The sequence below is a fragment of the Oryza brachyantha genome, chromosome 2 (assembly GCF_000231095.2).
Source record: "Oryza brachyantha chromosome 2, ObraRS2, whole genome shotgun sequence".
Lineage (NCBI taxonomy): Eukaryota > Viridiplantae > Streptophyta > Magnoliopsida > Poales > Poaceae > Oryza > Oryza brachyantha.
In genome coordinates, this window is record NC_023164.2 from 1815888 (window position 1) to 1836233 (window position 20346).

The 20346-nt window shown below is 40.8% G+C and overlaps 1 protein-coding gene across 1 annotated transcript; it reads right to left on the bottom strand.

The window, feature by feature from the left end:
* Window positions 1-4229: 4229 nt before the first annotated feature.
* LOC107303717 lies at window positions 4230-8659 on the bottom strand. Its single transcript, XM_015834161.2, has 3 exons — window positions 8519-8659; window positions 5516-6320; window positions 4230-5037 (listed from the first exon to the last, which is right to left on the bottom strand). Exons 2-3 carry the CDS (start codon window positions 6292-6294, stop codon window positions 4431-4433), a joined length of 1386 nt encoding a protein of 461 aa, XP_015689647.2. The 5' UTR covers window positions 6295-6320; window positions 8519-8659; the 3' UTR covers window positions 4230-4430.
* Between the last annotated feature and the right edge of the window lie 11687 nt (window positions 8660-20346).

Consider the following 20346-nt stretch of genomic DNA (forward strand, 5'->3'; position numbering starts at 1 on the left):
TAAGACATATGCCAAAGATAAATACCATTTATATTATCTAAAATATAAATTCATGGTCCTTTATGTGAGCATGTTGCATAAGAAAGATGATTGGTTGTTATATGATTTAATACTCATTACTTTTCTTTTAAATTGCACTGACCTTGGATGTGATGTCTTGAATGATGAATATTGTCATAGCAAGAAAAGAAGGCACCACAACACCAGGAAGGCAAAAACACTCATGTTGTCAATGCTCCTGATATTTGCTCTTATTATATCAGAAGCGGTGGTGACCACCGTTGCCGACTCGCAGTCAACACACACTAGGTGATACTCCCTCCGTCCGGCATTATAAGGGATTTTGACTTTTTGTTTATGATATTTGACCACTCGTCTTATTTAAAAAAGTTTGAAAATATTATTTATTTTGTTCATTATTTTCTTTATTATTAAAAGTAGTTTAATTATTACTTATAAATTTTTATATTTACACTAAATTTTTAAATAAGACGAATAGTTAAAAGTTATAAGTGAATAGTCAGAATCCGATATATACTGGGACGGAGGTAGTACTTTTTTTCCGAGACCACACGGTTGAGCTACTTGCATCGTGCATGTCTGAGGACGTTGTTCTCCATCCCAGGATCTTCCTCTATATCCGGCACTGCTGCTGCTGTATGGGAGGATTCCAAGGAGGTCAGGTCAGGTCACAGAAGGTGGGACTTGGGAGAGAGAGGGACAGAAATTTTGATGGAGATGTGGACGGAGGGGAGTGTCAGCTCTTCGCGGACAATGGGTCAATACATGTGTCCAGGAAGAGGCAAATCAACCTAAAATATTATGGGCCGGATTGGGCCGTGTCATACGACATACATGCATAAACTAGCACATCACAGAAAAATAAAACAGCAACTACGGTTAGTGCTTGATCAGTTCAAGTTTCCAGTGATTATGGTCATGATCTACACGTACCTACTATCGCCAAGCATTAATTAGATTAGATGCGTTATCTTAGTTTGCTCTATTCCTGACTTAATTCTCCCAGGAAAAATCGATAACATTTAATCACAATACAGAAACACTCCGTATTTTTTAAAGAATTATAACTACATCTATACTATTATATATTATAAAAATGGAGCATTGATTCTGCCAGTGACGTCCTAGCGTGACGGAGGTGCTCTCCCCTCGTCGGTTCTTCTCTCCCCTCGCCGATAAAAGTTGTGCTTCTTGGTGAGGCAAGCGTGCCCTACGGATGTGACGAGGAGCTCTGCAGAGGCACGAGTTGAGCCGAGTTGGAAATAGAACTGGGTGTTCGGGTTACCCGAAAATTTCGGATCGGGTTTTTTAAATTTTGGGTTTCCAAAATCAATACCTGAAATTATTGATAATAATTCTAAGACCCTATATTTCGGGTACCGCAAAATTGGGTTCAGGTTTCGGGTTACCTGTTGTAACCCGAACAATACTCAACATAGTCGCCGTCAAGTCGTTGGCCCGCTTCTCTACGCGCGTCGCGCTCACGGCCCGCTTCATGCTCGTAGCCCACTCCGTTTCATATTGTAAGATTTTCTAGCCTTGCCTAAATAATACGCAAGCGTCGGGATCGAACTCGGGTGATAGGCGGGAATACTAACCACTATACTGCAAAGACTCCGCTGATTGAACGTTGTTCCTTGCATATCTGAACACCACATAGCTGTTGCAATTAATTGCAAACTATCTATATATTTGGTGGGGACGGGGATGGAGTCGGCCCACGCAACTTGCGCGTCGGTGCACGGTGGTTGGGTCATGCGCGCCATGGTCGTTTCATAGCGGATTACTAGAGCAGACGATGCCGGAAAAAAAAGGAGAAAATTTTTCGTGTGATTTTGTTTCTAAAATCACATGAATGCACATGCCTGTATATGGGCTAGCTGCGACCTAATGTTGGGCCGGAGCTCAGGAGGCCTCAAAGTGAATCTTTAGGGCCTTCACAGTGCTATCCACGTCAGCGTCTTTAACACGTCACCTAGGAAAAAGGTAAAGAGGACTTTTCTTCTTCCAATGCGAGCGGCTTCCTGGCAAATATGGCTTCTCTCTTCTCTTTTTCCTCCCTCCTCTGTCTCTTCCTAGCGGGGAGCGGCGAGGCCGCTGGAGCTCAGAGCGGCGAGTGGGCTCTGGACGGCGCGTGGTGGTAGCTAGATCATGCGCACGACAGTGGCGGGCTCGGGACACGGGCGACGGCCGGAGCGCGCGGCGGCGGCGGGCTCAGGACGGCGCGCAGCAGCGGCTGGAGCACGGGGGGCGATAGCTCGAGGCCCGGCAAGCGGTGACAGGGGTGGCGGTCGGAGCGCTTGCAGTGGGTGGCGGCTCTGGGCCCAACGACGAGGGGTGGCCGAAGCACGGAGCGGGTGGGCGCCGGCTCGAGGCAGCTCAACGGGCGGCGAGGGGGACGGCGGTTGGAGCACTAGCTGTGGGCGGCGGCTCTGGGATAGCCAAGCCGCTTGGCGACGGGGGCACGCCCCCCGCAATACACGCTTGCTGCCTTTTCGCCCCTCGTCTGCTTTTCGTTGACTCCTCACAAAGACACATATTTCTCTATAGGACGTGGATAGTTTGACAGACTCTGACAATTTTAAGCCACATAGGATACATGCTGAGCTGTCGTGTTGAAGCCGACTGCCACCTAGATGCATTCTGAAGGCCCTTATATGGATGCAACGTGGGCTCAAAGGCAAGGAATTAGCTTTGGTCCAGCAAGCGTTCTCATATACTCTCTCTGTCCCAAATTGATTATCATATAAGGTCTTGATATAAAGACCAAGAATCTATTTAATCTATATTGAAAAGCTAGAGAGTCATGAATCCTAAGCTGCATGTATACATGCAAAATCAAAATTTGCAAATCACATCAAAGCTGATGCTTTGATTGGATAGATGCATGTAAGCATTCAATGTGCGTGTGAACCGAAGGGTTATTCGCACTACAATTAATGCATGATAAACTCTCTTATCTTATGTGATGATTAATTTGAGATTTTTTTTCTCTTATATGATGATTAATTTGGAATAGAGAAAGTATTGCCTTGTTTACTTCTATACAAGTTTTGATCAATTGATCTAATTGCTGGATGCTAACTTTGATGACAATTTGGTTGACGAACCAATTATATACAACACAATTACACTAACACGGTTTAATAAATTTTAAATCGTAATGCAATAATTAATAATTATTTAAATTTTTGAATAATATGGATGGTTAAAGGAAACTATGTTAAATAAAAAAATATAACAAATAATGATCCACACTATGCATGTAGATTGTAGATTTAAATTGTATTTTTTTACTTCGTCATCCGTGCATTGTGTATTTATTTAGTCCATCCTTATGCAAGTCGTATTTTTTTTGCAAGTCGTATTTTTTTCATGTCCGTTTCATTCACGCTTGATGCCGTATTTTCTCAGGACCATTTTTTTATGCGTCACGTGTCGTCTATCTCTCGTTTTCTTTTCTTAATCCAGTTTCCGAGTCATGATTGCACGAGGTATCTCTATACATTGCACGAGGTTTCTTTTCTTGAGCTTTTTTCTCATTCTTGAGGAGATACCATGAGTACCACTCTTTTCTACGTAAAATTTGGTATCTTTTAATACATAAGATACCAAGCGGTACTAAATCTCTTTTCTACGTAAAATTTGGTATCTTTTAATACATAAGATACCAAGCGGTACTAAATTTTACATAGAAAACAGTGGTACCTCTTGGTACCTACTCAAGGATGGTAAAATTGGTACCACTCAAGGATGGTAAAATTGCTTTTTTTCTTAGTCTGGCTAGTTGGTTCTTTCTTCTGTCTAGTAGAAGAGGAGGGTTGGGGTATACAGAAGTTCTGATGATATTGCTGATGCATTGTATCTACTTTGCTGGATCTAAATTCAAACATTATGAATTTATATATTTTCATCACAATATATCTGACCAAGGTATTTAGAAGCCTATGCAAATGTTTATTATCAGTACATACAATATTCAACCAATCAAATAAAAACACCTTCCCAAATTAAAAAAAGAATTAGTGTTCACTTTTTAAATTGCCATTAAATCAATATTTATAATCGGTACCACTAATATTTTCAACATTCGCTTCACATATTTCGATAGGGATGAAATCTCTAGATTTTATTTTTTCTAAAAAATTCAGCATTGTATTAAAGTTGACAATAAATAGTTGAATTCATTAATATGAAAATTTCCGTACCATTTCCAAAAATAAAATAAAATTATATTGTTAAAGCCCGTTGCAACGGACGGGTATTTTGCTAGTGTGTGTGTAAATATATATAATTTATTGATCTATATAGATGAGTCTAGGCCTGCATAGCATATGAAACATAGGGAGTAAAAGGGAACACATTTAAATGTGTGCATGTATATGCTAACCTTTGATAAAGTACACTATCTAACTATTGTTTTCGAATAACTTGATCCAGCATGGTGTGTATGGAAATGACTGTGTTATATCAACTACGTGAGATAGGGCACCCAGCTCTTGAACCTTTGATGTATTCAAATGATAAGATACTGCTCTTGAACAGTGGACCCAAAAGAAAGCAATCTGTTTGTAAGGATGAAACCCAAGGAAGAACACTATATTATCAAACCATATTCTGTTCTTCTTATTTTTGCTTCCAAGGATGGTGCCATTTTCGTAGTCCCAATCGAGATTCTCATCTTCTTGTAACCGGCGTCTTGCTTCATCGGTCACATAGTTAACGATCCATGGTGTTCTAAAACTATCATCATTGGTAATTTTTGAATTATCTATAACTGCTTCAAGGCTGATATTAGTCTTCAACACCCACTCCATGTGGCCACCGCATGATGGTGATGATGATTCATTGAGTAACCAGACTCGAAATCGCGGCAAATTATTGTCATCCCAAAGCAACGCAAAGTAGACTCCTTTCTCCGATTTTCCCAAGTGAAAAGCACCCTTGTCATCATCAGCAATTTTGCTCCTCGCTGGCGATCTGATCATCTGATACGTGTCATTCGATAGGGCTATTCTGCAAATTGAGATCGTGCCATCAAAAAGAAACCATGTTAGTAAAATCATGCAAACACGGAGAGTTTTTTTTTCTCTATATTTTTGGCATGGAGGCACGCTAGCTGTGAAGGTGCTGCAATATACATCAGTATTTTTTTTAATCATGATCTGTCATCGAAGCAACGGACTTTGTTTCTCCTAAGCGATTTTTTCTTTCACATTTAGTATGTTAAAAAATCCTTGAAGTTCTGAGTGTTTCAATATTAGCGTTGAGAAAAATTCATGGAATCATTATATATATATATATATATATATATATATAGAGAGAGAGAGAGAGAGAGAGAGAGAGAGTATGCGGTAAGAAACAATTATATTAATGCGTAAAATAAGAGGAAAAAAATGAGAGATTATGGGGGCAAATTATTTCATATGTACTATTTCAATCAAGCAAAGAAAAAGTTATTGATTACTATATATTCACCTATATATGTACATACCTCATGAGAGAATTATTTTTGCAATGCACATAAATTGCTCCCTTCAAATAAATGGCATGGCGTTGGAACTGGTTGGGCCAGAAGTCCAGGTCAGCAATGGTCTCCTCATCGGCAATAGGTTGTCCAGCAGTTTGTTGGCGGCGGACAAATGACCTCTCCTCCCACCTCCACTTCCTCGAGGAGAAGACGTGCGTCGTGCACGACGACGACGACGAGAGCGGCCACCCCGACGACTCCTCGACGAACTTCTTGGCGTCGTCGCCGTGGGGATCCAGTTTCTTGCTTTCGTGGAAGACGCTGTCGGGGATCAGGGGGACGGAGAATACCTCGAAGTGGTGAGGCGACACCATGGGATCGTACACGAGGCAATCGCTTGTGCCCAAGCCCGTAGTCCGGCAGCATGGCGACGGCGGCGGGGCAGGGATGTCCATCCATTGGCGCGTGGCCGGGTTGGCCACCCGCTCGTTGAACAGGAGCAGGCCGTTGCAGTGGTCCAGGATCCGGAGGTCGTCGTGCGAGGGGTCCGAGGTGTCGAGGAAGTCGAGGTTGCCGCCGCCGACCCGCCGCGCCACGGAGGGTGGCGAGAAGAAGTTGTGCTCGCTTTGGACGAGCAGGCCACTGAAGAAGAAGCCGTCGAGGCGGCGAGGGAGGAGCAGGCGCCGGTCGTCGACGACGGCGAGCCAGCCCTTGCAGACGCAGCGCGACGCGGCCAGGCTGCACGGCGGGAGGCGGCCCAGGACGTTGGCCAGCAAGTCATCGGGTAGTAGTGTCGACTCCATCCTCTTTGTTTGTTTGGTCACACGGTCTACATCCCATCACTCAAAGTTAGAATTCCTTAATTAATTAATTTGCACAAAAACTATATATACGGAGTAATCAAGCGAGGAGTTCCTTCAATCATCCTAGCTACTTAGTTCAAAGGCTGTGTGACCTAGCTTGTATGATGCAAATCACCTAAATAATACTTCCATTGGTTATATAATTTGTCGTTTTCGATAATGCTAAAGTTAAACATAATATTTTGTTTATAGCCACCGAAACATGATGGAGCCTCATTGTTTTACTGAAAAAAAAGCATAAGCGAAACAACTTATTAATAACTAAAAAATATTTTTTTGCTTATAAAACTTTTATATACATGTTTTTAGCTATCTAAAAGCAAAGACAAAAAATAACTTTGAAATCAATTACAAATTTAATTTTTGAAAATTTAAATTTTAGCTCATAGGGGAAAAATATTGGAACACGCGCGCGCGCATATATATATATATATATGTATATATATATATAAAGTACTTTAGTGAATTAAATATTTTTATTTACTTTTATATATTATGATAGACAAAGATATATCAATTTATCACCCCAAATATAGTCAACGAAATTAACATGATGAGTCAGAAGACAATAAAAAACAAAGCAGGTAGTTAGGAATGGATTAGCTGTGTGATGCAGAATGGTGTACGTAGTAACCTTTAATTTTACTATACTTCCGATCAGCTAGGTGTATCAAAACGAGGTACAAAATGGTCTATTAATTTTTTCACTCTACTATCGAACCGAGTAGATAGTAAGCCATTTAACAGTAATTTTATTATTACATGATATTATGCATATTGCTAGATAAATATTGGTCCTGGGTAAGGGCCTAGCTAGCATATCTCACGTAGCTAAATTACTCTGAGATCAAAACCAATGTTTGACATTCATGTGCTCTGATACGCATGCCCACATTCCTATGTATTGCTAAAAGAATACGTTTGGGAGCACTACATAAAATCAATAATAAAATTACTCCAAGTTTTCTATGGTGCGAATATCACTGTTATTTTCTTTTTTAGCACAAGATAAAATTTTTAGCTTCTTGTTTCTGACCGAAGGTGCGATTTATCAGGCATAAAGTAAACTTCCCTAGTCGAGTAATTAAATAGAATATACTAATTTCTAATTTTGTAACCGGGTAACCAGTGCTTGCAATTTAGCAGTGTGATTCTATCTAGTGAAAAGCAATTTGTTTACTCTGAATGCGAGGTGCTGGTAATTTATTACTGTGATTTTCTCTACCAGATAGTTCTCGTTTACTTTGAATGAGAGTTGTGGCAATTTAGCTGCGCGTGATTTTTCTCTAACAGAGAGTAATTTGATTACTCTTGTAGTGTAATCACGTAGAAACTCAAGGCATAACAGTTACAACCAAAGAATTTCTGGAAAAAAATTAAATAGGGCCCAAATTCTATATCCAAATGCAATCGTCATAAATATGAATTTTCACGTGCATGACTTGTATTAGCAATTTTCAGAACATCTCAATACAACATCACAACAGAAACGTTGGGTTGTCTGCCCCAGATAACATTGCATAAGAAATCGGTAAGCAGAAAAGGCAGAGTAAAAAAAAAAAAACCCGAAACGTTACACACTAAACCAATTGAGCCTCCCATGACTTCACAATAATAAGATTTACAATACATAACGTATACAGAGTTAACGACAAATACACCCCAAACACGTGAGTAAAGTAACCAATACCCAGGAGATTAAATCAACAACATAGAGAAACCAAAACTTTCAAAAATCAACAATTTTACACACATGCCAACATAAGGATCAGCACAGGGTGTGCTATGAAAAAAAAACCGATTTTTGGTCTAAACTGATAGATAGAAGCACATGCGGGTTCTCGAGAGAGAAGATTAACAGGCGCAACAAACCGATTTTTGGTCTAAACTGATCTGATCTCTGAAGCCACCACCCATAACCTAATAGATGCTAGCAAATCGTTTGGTAATTTCCAAACCCATTGCAAAATCCCCAATCGCTACGTGGTCACTCAATGACACAAGAACCCTAGTTCACACGCAGGCAAAATCAGCAAGCAGAATTCGCTAGAAATTAACTAACTAACTAAAAAGAAAAAAAGAAAATCCCCATCGGAGAGAGACCGGGACGCCGGCGACGATCGAGCGAACGGATCGTTAATTAGAACGGGGGATGGAGTCTCACCTCAAGCGTCGGAGGCGATCCGACGAGATGAGCGCGGCTCGCTTCTGCGGTGGTGATGAGATGAGGAGGGCAGGGCGAAGAAGGCGAGAGAGGCCGGCGGGTTTTATACGGCGGGGGGCTCGATTCGAGGTCTCGTGGGCCGCGCCGAATTCGTCTCGAGCTCAACCAGGTAGCACATCGCGTGGGAAGAATCGATCACGGATGAGCGCGGGTAGGTCCATTCGGCGATCCGGCGCGCGCGCGATCCGATTCAGAGTACATGTGTACACCATACATACATACATACGTACTACGTACGTATTCTTTAGACATACTACATGTATTCCGCTTTGCAACGGATTTTATGATGTGTTATTAAATTTTTTTATACGAAATAGTCACCTTAATTTAAATTTATATGTAGATATCAATCTATATTTATATGTTTTTAATATCAAAAAATTTGAGAGCTAAGATAAAAAACTATAGTAGAGGGTAGGTGGTACCACTACTCCTTCTCCAAGAGTATAGATACAACCGGTAAGAAAGAGAGGGATGTTTATTTTCTCACCTAGTTGTCGCATGCATGCGGAGTATGAAGAGAGGGGGAGTACTGACGAACAAAACTCCAATTCTAAGAACATCTGCAACAAAGTACCAAATAAGTTTCTAAGATTTTTTTTTTTTGAGTTTTGCGTTTAAAACAGAGGTTCAACACCACCTATGTTGTTCCTAAAATAATAGTGCTCCTAATTGAAGCCCAAATGCCACGCAAATTTAAGGATACAATATGTCCTCCCAATCTCATTTGGTGTGAAATTGATCGCACGGAGAATGAGTCGCTAGACTCGTATGAAGATAGAGCTAGAGGATCCGGAAGCAGCAAAGTCTATACTCCATCACGCCTACCCTTTCCTTGGTACGTCAAATAGTTCGAAGCCATGTTTCAAATCCCACCTTACCTATTTTGGCATGTGGTTAGCACTAAATTACTTCCAGGGTTTCCGTGAACCGGTCCTTAACTGCCATGGGTGTGACTCTCAAAACCATGCACCCACAGTCCACCATTATCACTATTTTAGTTGACAATAACCCGAACGGGGTAATGAATCATTATTACAGTTATTCAGAACTAATCATGATTAATGAGTGATCCCATGAGCTACTTGTTCTAAGCACGGCTAAGCATTAACCTAGGCCTAACTCTAATCAAGTTACCCCTGGTAATCACGAAATAAAGCTGGATAAACAACGGCATAATACTAAGGATTACCCGAAAAATAAACACAGTAAATACCTTAATTAAAACAATGCACGTTTGAATAAATAAAGCGGGGAATTTGCAATAATAGGTTCAATATGATCAGATATGAGGGCCACTTGCCTTGCTCTGGTCCTTGGGGTACTTCAGCGACGGTCTTGAAATAAACCGACGCTTCGGCGGGATCCGAATCTAAGCGACAAAGCACAAAAATAAATAAAACAGGCACAAACTCTACTGAAACAGTAAAAGAAAGTATTTTTAATGGATTCTTGACAATTTTATGAATTTAATGAAATTTGAATGGACTTAAATGGAGACCAGATGAATTAGTTATGAATTTTAGAAGTTTTCTGGTTTTTTAGCTAAACAGAAAAGTCCTAAATAGATTTATTGCGCAATTAATAGGGCGATGACGTCAGCGAGGAGAGAGTAGGTGGCGCCGACAGGTGAGGTCCACCTGTCGGTGAGGGGAGAGGGGAAGAGAGGCCGACCGGTGAGCCCAAGGGGAGGAGAGAGGGGCGAGAGGGGCCGGTGGCTGGCACGCGGGCCCCACTGGCCGGTGACACAGAACAGAGGGGAGGGGGAGACAGCTTTGGCCGAGCGGAGGAAAGCGGCGGCGCTCGGGCATGGAGGACAGCGACCAGTGGAGCGCGACGCGAACCAGCGGGCGGCGGCGCGGGAGCCGGCGGCGACACTAGGTGCGGTGGCGCCAAAGGGAGGATGGTGGCGGCTTGGGGAGGACGACATCGGCGGCGCGACAGAAGGGCAGCGGCGCTCCGACAATGACGGGGTTGCGTTGGCGACGGCAAGACGGGGGCGACGACGAGCGGAGGGTCGACGACGATGTCGAAGGCGCGCGCACGCGCGGCGGCGGCAACGGCCTCGGCGACATCCCGCGAAGAGGAAAAGAGGGGGAGAGGGGAGCGGCGACGGCTTACCGGCGACGGGGACGGCGACGGCAAGTCGGCGAGGGCGGCGAACACCGTATGACGGCCGGCGGCGAGGACGGTGAGGCGCGGACGGCGAGATCGATCGACGACGGTGAGGGGACGGGCGCGGTGGCGGTTTGGGTAGACAGGGGGATTTTATAGGGGGAAAGCGCTGGCTAGGGCGGGCGGTTGTTGGAGAAAGGGTCGGCGACGAGGCGGATACGGCAGCGGCGATTGCGGCGGCGGCGGTGTCCGGCTCGGTTCCGGCGCGAGGAGGAGGGGTGGACCTCGGCGCGACGCGTGTGGGAGTTGGGCCGGCGGCTCGGGGCAGCTGGGCCGAGCCGGCCCAGGAGGAAGAGAGGGGGCGCGCGACGCGGAGGGGAGAGGCTGGCTCGGCTGGGCCGGCCCGAGGAGGAGAGGAGGGAGAAGAAGGAGGAGAGGAGAAGGAAAGAAAAAAGAAGGAAGGGAGAAAAATTGGACTTCGGCCCAATTTGGGAAGGAAGGGAAAAAGAAAGAAAAATGAGGGAAAAAGGAAGGCCCCACTTTTGCCGAATTTTAAATTAAATTATTGGGCAAAATTTTATACTCTACAATTTGAGTTTACATGCAGTTAATAATTTGCGAACCTCGATTTAATTAAAATTAATTTGTTTAAAGGGATTTTTCCTGAGTTAATTAAGCCAATTATTATTTACGAATTTCCTTTCTTACGAATTAGGCTTAGGATAAAATTCCGAGTGTGACACCCGCGGACTTCAAGTTCTCAATCAAGTTGAGCAAGGAATTGACATGTGGCATCTCATCGGCGGTTGGTAGCGCAGACCAGGAATCTCGTGCGACTCGGGCGTGGCCGACAAAAGGAGGGAGCGAATTGGCTAGATTCGCACAGTAAAACCAGGCCGCACACCAACCTTTGAGGGAGGTTTTCATGGGTAAGGTGAACCAAGCCTTCTTGCTCCCCTCACGGAGCTAAACGCCAGCACCGCCGACAACTGACGGATTGTACCGATTAGGTTGCGGCTTAACGATGAAAAGATGGCGAAAGAGGTTGAAGTGAGGGGGAATTTTGAGGAAGGTCTCGCAGATGTAAACGAATAACGCGATTTGCAAGATGGAGTTGGGGTTCAGGTGATGGAGTTCGATTCCATAGAAATCGATCAAACCCCGGAAGAAGGAAGACATAGGAAGCCCGAATCCCCGTTCGAATAAAGGTTTCTCATGAGAACACTAATTAATTGGCAAATTAATGTGAACAACTATACATTAGCAAGCAAAGAACCCCAAACTCCTCGAAGAAAGGCAGCCACGGTTCATTGCAACACCAATTCGATCGTTCCGAAGAACCATACAAAGATTGGCTCGATTTATACTTTCCAGAGAACTTGATGCAAGCACATCCAAAAATAAACCCTTTTTGTCCAACATGTACTAAAATAAAAGCCATGCTGTATTGCTACCAGCATTAAATTTTGATATGTGAGTACTGTTCACAAACTAAATATATTTATAAAGGTGGATTAATACATAAAATCATCTGAACTGATAAAAGATGTTGTTTTGTTGGCCTAATTGTAAATAGTAGGTTGGTGGTTGGTAGGGCACACAACGTGTGCCGTCCACACTAGTTTAGATACAATCTTTTCAACCTAGAAAGCTTGTGAATGAGGGAGGGTGTAAAGGTTGTGATTGAGGCAAAGTATATAAAAGTATCCTCATATATATATCCAAGCCGAGTCAGCCGCCAGAAACCCAATACGTACGTACGTGATGGATCATCGTCTGAGCTTGGTCTTGCTGCTGGTTGTCGCCGGTTTTTCGCACCCGCAGGCGCAGCCAGCAGTTGGGCCTGACATTGTTCCTTTCAACCTCGCGACGGAGACATATGAGGAGTTCTTCACCCGGCTAACCAGGCTGCTGCGTCGGCGGAGCACTACTCCACCGTACAACCCACCCGAGGTCATGGGACGATACGTCCTCGGGAGGCAGCGTCCCCAGTTCTACGGCCCAACGTCCAGATGGCTCATGGTGGACATCGTCGCCGGCGGCGGCGGGCCATCACCCTCAGACGATGATGATCATCAAGTGAGGAAGACGACGCTAGGAATGCTCCAAGAGGATCTGACAGACTTCGACCCAACAGGCTTACCCGGTGAGGTCACGAGGCTGACGGTTGATCAGATCGCACATAACTATGGCAGGCTCATACCTGGGGAAGAGGTCCGCCATAGAAGCCGCAGCCACACTTGCAAGCTACGACCCTACCACGGCCACCGAAGCAGCCAATGTGCAAGCCCCACAGGCTGTCACCAGGTTCGTGCTCATGATTTCTGAAGCCCTGCGGTTCAGTGCGATCAGGGATACATTCAGCGGACAGAAGTGGGGGGAGGAGTCCAGGATCGACGAGATACACACGAAATATGTGGTTTTTTTGGGGAAGGCTCTCAAAATACCTTGTGCGGTGGGAGCAAAGTCGCCGTCGTTCTTGGAGCCCAAACAACGAGGATAGTGCTTCCTTCCGTAGTCTTAATATCAACACTGCTGTCGATGCTTGGCAAATACTTGATTTTCTGCTACGCCCAAAATCATAACATGACGTCCATCTATAAATCATCATCATTCCAAGTTCATACCCGCGATACATCTGCATCTATACTTAGCATAGAAAGAAAGCAGTGCTTTTGATTTTTGCTAGACGCACCCGAATTATTTTGAGCCATATGATCGAGCTATGCAGCGGTTGAGATAGTTAGTAGCGTGGATGCTATGTGATTAGAAAGCCAGCACGAATTGCTGTTACCGCTCGCTACTGCAGGTTTTACACGGCGCCTCACTTCAACTTATGTTATATGTATCTGTCAGAGAGGGCGTAATGCTTAAGTTGCTCGACCTATACCAAGATTACCGAAAGAAATTCAAAACGAATGAGTGAACGTAACCGACACAGTTAAACACACTCACTATGACGTAAGGACAATATCTTCGTTTTTGTTAAAGGTTTGTTAAAGAGTGAAACCTTCAACTTCATGCCTTCAATATATCCAACTTGTTGATTTCCGAGCTTTTTAATTTATTTTTTTTGCCAAGCAACATGACATGAAATTTATACCTGACCTCTTTAATTAGCCACAGGACATGGAGTTTATACTTGCTCAGGAATTATTTTCATAGAAGAGAGTGGTGGCTCGGTGGTCATCACTGCTCTCTTCTAAAAACCTCTGGAATTATTTTTATCATCACTTTCTCCAAAAGGAAGAGGAAGCCACTAGGTTGAGTTCTTCTCAGCATATTAAGGCTTGACTGTGCGTGCTCTATTTAAGAATTTACTTAAATTCAGGGCATAGCCCAGTTTCCTAACATTAGAATTGAATATACTCCATCCGTCTCTAAATATTTGACGTCATTGACTTTTTTATGCATGTTTGACTATTCGTCTTATTTAAAAAAATTAAAAATTAAAAATTATTTTTATATCATTTTATTTATTGTTAAATATACTTTTATGCATATACAAAGTTTTACATATTTTAAAAAATTGAATAACATGAACGGTCAACTATGTGTCAAAAAGTCAACGGTGTCAAATATTTAGGGACGGAGGGAGTATTAAGCAAAATCCGGTTCAATTTTTGATATAGTTTAGCCATCTTTGCTGCAGGTCAGTAATATTCTGAATTGAGCCTAGAGCAGATGTGATACTTATTTCCATCAACAACAATATAATTTGATAGCGCACATGAATAGAGTTGTACTTGCACAATCTGCTGATTCCTCATTCCATGCTTGCAAAATATCACCACCTGATCAATCCTGAGATAGCCAAGTAATCTTGATCGATCCACTATTGCTTCCAATCAGTGCTCATGTATGTACATATGTGATCACTGATCTCTGCACAAACATGTAATGACACATTCATGTCTCCAATGCTCCAACTTTCAATTCGTCAACCAAACTCTCTATACGTACAATATATGCTATCTGAAGTCCCTCTCTATGTGTGTATTTCAGAATAACTATGCGAAGCACTCAAGAACTGGCAAATCTGATACCAGTCAAAAAAATATTTTAGCCTTGTCCAATAAAAAAAACCACTGGCAGTCAGGGAGTTTGTGAATATCTATGTAGGGTTGGCAACCGAGCGGATCAGGACCGAATTGGGCAAGGACGGTCTCGGCCCCAACCCTGAATTCCATCCCCAGTCCCGACCCTAAAAACCAAAACAGGGCTAACTCCTCCCCCATCCATGACCCGGCGAATCCCCGTCTCCGGACAGGGCCCCGACGCCCCGTCCAAACAATGCACACAGCACACACACAGAGAAAAGTGAGCGCTCACCGTCGCCAGAGAGGGGGCGAGGATGCCGACCACCGTGCTGCCGCCACCGCCCACAGCCCGCCCCTCCGCGTTACCACCACCGCCCCGCCACATCGTCCCTCCACGCCGTCGCTGCCAGTGCCGCCCTCTGCACCGTGAGAAAGAGAGAGGAAGAGAGTGAGAGTGCGACTGAGAGAGAGGATAAGGTTTGTGTATTTAGTGGACTTTAGTGAGCCTTTTTATTAATTGGACCTTCAATAATCTAGGTTTTAAAGTTTAATATGTATACCCGGGTCCCCGCGGGTATAAATCCTCCCCCGGCCCCAGGCCCGACCCTATAACTATGAACTCCTAACAATGAATATCGCATAATGATGTTTCATATTTTGTTGAAGTTGGGAGGGAAAAAAATGCAACTTGCAAGTAATTATGCATACAGGTATCAAATGTCTTTCTGTTTCCCTACTTTAGTAGGTTTCATCCATTTGCTTCGGCTTATGTTTACTAGCTAAAATTTAAAATTTAACCATAAATTTGAAGTTGATTTTAAGGTTCTTTTCAATGTAGTTTATTTTTTAGCATTTGCTCTTAGATCACTAAAAACACCTATATAATTTTTATTTACAAATTATTTTTTGTTTGCAAATACTTTAGTTTAGTTTTGTAAGATGTTTGCGACATCACAGTGCAGCTGTGGAATTACAATAAATTTTGGTATTTCCACCGTTGACATCATATTTACAGTCGTCTTTGAATTTACCCTATCTTTTCTCGTACGAAAACATATGGAGATTTTTTTAGTCTATAAACATAACTTCAAAATTTTCTTATTTTTCACTGATTCAGCATTCAGTGAATACTAAATGATAATGAATTTAGAAGATGACCTTACTATTTTATGCTTAGAAATGGACTAATATATAAGGCTCCTGCATTATGTCTGATTATAATTGCTTTTTGGATGCTTTCTTTAATCTTTAAGATTTTTGTTATAAGAGCAATTTTACCATCACTAAAAAGTACCTCAAGATACCAAAATTTACATTTAAAATTATGTCTGATTATAATTTAAATCTATTTTTTATGAGTTTAAAAAACAAATTTTGTTGTGTCTTCCTATATTACATAACAAGAAATTTAAACGATCATATAGTCCCGACATCGTAGACTTTTGGATTTGCCTTTGACTTTTCATCTTATTCAAAAAATCTATCCAAATATGCAAAACTATAAGTCACACTTAAAGTTTCTATAATAATAAATTAAATTATAACAAAATAATTAATAATTATATAATTTTTAAATAAGATAAATGGTCAAACATGAACATAGAAGTCATATTAAAAATGGAGGGAGTAATATCTAGCAAATATTTATGGCTCAAGTTCTTTTTAATATATATATATATATATATATATATATATATATATATATATAATATATATGACCAATTTTAATAACGTGAGATTACTAATTGTGCTTCCATTTGTTATGTTCCCCTTCGTTATTATTAGGAGTTATTATTAGAAGGTGCATATATCTTTCAATGATTAAAAGTATATTCTACAGTTATGCATCATTTGACAGATAAAGTAATTTAGTTATTTCACATAAAACGTTGGTGCCAACAAAATATTTCTAGAATCTCAAATACTCATCGTATTTATCAGAGATTTATCTCTAGTGTTATTGTTAGTGATTTGGCTACTTGGTCATCCAGGAATAGTGGTCTATAGCCTAGATCCATCCTATGTTTAGTGCAACTGTGATATGATGTTGAACATGAACTATATTATCTTGTATCGTTGTTGGTATTCTAATGTTGTTTCGTGTTGGTTTGCGCTAATGCGCATGCCGCGTCAATGTTGTGGTTGAATTTTGATTCTAAAAGGTATACGACACATATTTATAGAAACTTTATGATCGAAAAGTTTATATATTTATATTTATATAAAGTCTCTAATATATAGAAATATATAGAAAGTGTATGATTTGTTTTTAATTGGTAAGAAGATTCTAACATATGTAAACTCTATAGTTAGTAAGGTAATTTCTAATTTAGAAAGTTTATAATATATAAAAAGTCTGCTTAAGAGAGGTGGAATCTGTTCTAGCTGCCTGACCTAAAGGAGGCGATGTGTATCCCTCGAATTTAAATAATGATGAATAAAGAACATAAAATGACTAAAATATATTTGTGCACGGTAGGTCAGATTCAACTGACAGAACCCGCCGTCTCTTGCAACGGCGACAAGGCTGCCGCAGCCTATGGCCGAGGCAAGTTCAACGCATACTGCTCTGTTCAAAGAAGCAAATCATACCCCCTCCGGGTTTTTATTTTTTTCTGACGTAGTTGATTTTTTGATTTACGTTTAAGTCATTTGTCTTATTCAAAATTTTTGTCCAAATATACAAAATTATAAATCATACTTAAAGTTACTTTAGTAATAAATTAAATCATAATAAAATAGTCAATAATTATATAAATTTTTTGAATAAGACGAAGGGTCAAACATAGATAAAAAAGTTAATTGCGTCAAAAAAAAATAAATCGGAGGGAGTATTTGCGAGCACCCAGAAGAATGAAAATTCGAACCATGGTGCATTAGTGCTTCAGTATGAATTCAGTGATCCATGGATTCTAGAACAGAACCGGGGCTAACGAATTACAGCTGTTTGTGATCATCCTGCCTATAGTTGGTTAAACCTTGACAGGATTGTTTTCTCATGCAATAGTGAGGATTATGAAGATGAATCAGGCAGAGCAGCATTGTTTTCTTATGGTTCAGTGAGGATTATATGAAGATGAATCACGGAGATCGAGCAGAAAAGAGATTTGCAGAAGGTGATGAACTGGACAACGAGCAGGACTCTTTAAATCTAACAATATTATGCCCTCCACTTTCCATTGATCCTCTACCCCAGTCATCATGTGTAGTACTATTTTGATGAAGATGAAATATCCTTTTATTTTAATGATAACTATCTAATGGTATAATCATTGAAATTAACTACTGTTACTACCTCCATCCCTAAATATTTAACGCCGTTGACTTTTTAATTCACGTTTGACCATTTGTCTTATTCAAAAAATTTACAAAATTACTAATTATTTTTATATCATTTTATTTATTGTTAAGTATACTTTTATGCATATATACCAAAAAGTTTTTTCAAAAATATCACATCAAACATTTAGACACATAAATGGAGCATTAAATATACATAAATATTAGAACTAATTACATAGTTATGAAAGAAATTATGAGACGAATCTTCTGAGCCTAATTATTACGTGATTAGTCATAAGTACTATAGTAAACTACATGTGCTAATGACGGATTAATTAGGCTTAAAAGATTCGTGCAGTTTCTTAGCAGAATATATAATTTATTTTGTAATTAGACTACGTTTAATACTTCAAATATGTATCCGTATATCCGATGTGATGTTTTTGAAAAAGATTTTGCAAACTAAACAAGGCCTAACTTTACATATTTTAAAAAAATGTGAATAAGATGAATGGTCAAACGTGTATTAAAAAATCAACAGTATCAAACTTTTAGGGACAAACATTTAGGGATAGAGGGAGTATTTGGTAAAATTTACTTTAATTTATGAGATGATGAATTATATATTATAATGGCAAGCGTGCGAGCACAAAAAATCGTGGGAAAAAAGTGAGATAAGCTGGGCCTTAAACGCAACTATACGTAGGATCAAACCATCGCAATGGCATGCACACAGCAATGGCATTCTGTATTGGTAGAACTAAACAAGCTTCAGTAAAATGAATGCAATCCATTCACTCGGACTGACTGAAGATGATCTCCTGATATGAAGACTCAGTACACGGTACTCATCCTATTTCAAAAAATATAGAACATATATTTGTTTCATTAGAACAATAGTGCAATAAAAAATTACTCGATTAATATAGTTGTGTTAAAATAAATATAATCATAAGATAGTATTTTTTAATATGAATCTAACAATATTAATTTTGTTTTATAAAAAATTTAAATAAGACGTATGGTAAAAAAAACCAGATAATCTTACATCTTTGGGTCTGCATCCTCTGTGTATTACAGCAGAGGATCACTGTTCATGTGAGCTGCACAGTGAAAAAATTCATGAACAACACAAATACTGTAGCAATTAGATCTGATCCAACGGTTAAAAACTAATGTAAGGCCTTGTTTAGTTCCCAAAAATTTTTTCCAAAAACATCACATCGATTTTTTAAACATTTAAATAGAGCATTAAACATAGATGAAACGAAAAACTAATTGCACACTTATGTGAAAATCTCGAGACGAATATTTTGAGCCTAATTAGTCCATAATTAGCCATAAGTGCTACATTAACCAATATGTGCTAATGACGGTTTTATTAGGCTCAAAAAATTTGTCTCGCGGTTTCCAGCCGAGCTATGAAATTCGTTTTTTTCATTCGTGTCCGAAAACTCATTCCGTCATCCGATCAAACGTTCGATGTAACATTTTCCCAAAAAATTTTGCCAGACATGGTCTAAATGCACTTATTCACCTCTGCTCTGCAGTAGCTACTGCGTAGATCGTAGCTCTACCTCTTTTCTTCTTTCACCGCAGAGTGGGGCCCATGGGCAATCCGTACGAATTGGTTGCCACCTGGCAAGCCCTAAATGTTTATAAATTCATGGTCTTTATGTGAGCATGTTGCATAAGAAAGATGATTGGTTGTTATATGATTTAATACTCACTACTTTTCTTTTAGATTGCACTGAAGTTGGATGTGATGTCTCGAATGATGAAGATTGTCATAGCAAGAAAAAAAGAAGGTTGTCAATGCTCCTGATATTTGCTCTTATCATATCAGAAGCGGTGGTGACCACCGCTGCCGAGTCACGGTCAGCACACACACTACCTCGAGGATTATCAGTGGTAAGCATGTTCACTGTGTCACTTTCTTAGTCTGATGCTAATTTATATGGAATGAAATTAGTTTATGTGTGCAATGTAGTTTATGGTAGCTTACCAAGCTTCGTTACAGGATTGAAGTGTAATTCAACTCTGCTGGCTTCAGAGTTGTCAGCACGGTGCATTTTAAATGACAATGTCCATGTCATATCAGAATGTTGTGCAACAGTTTTGATGACTATTGATGACAACGATAAAGAATGTTTTTGTGATGTCGTCGACGAATTTGCTTCTGAGGTATCATCGCTGGGTGCTAGAACGCTCTGGATGATCTATGAGACCTATCGAGGGAAACAACGATTGCCTGTGGACTTTGATAGCTGCCATGGTCGTCCACCGCCCCCGCCGCCAACGTCTCCTGGTGATAATTCAGGTGCGTAATAA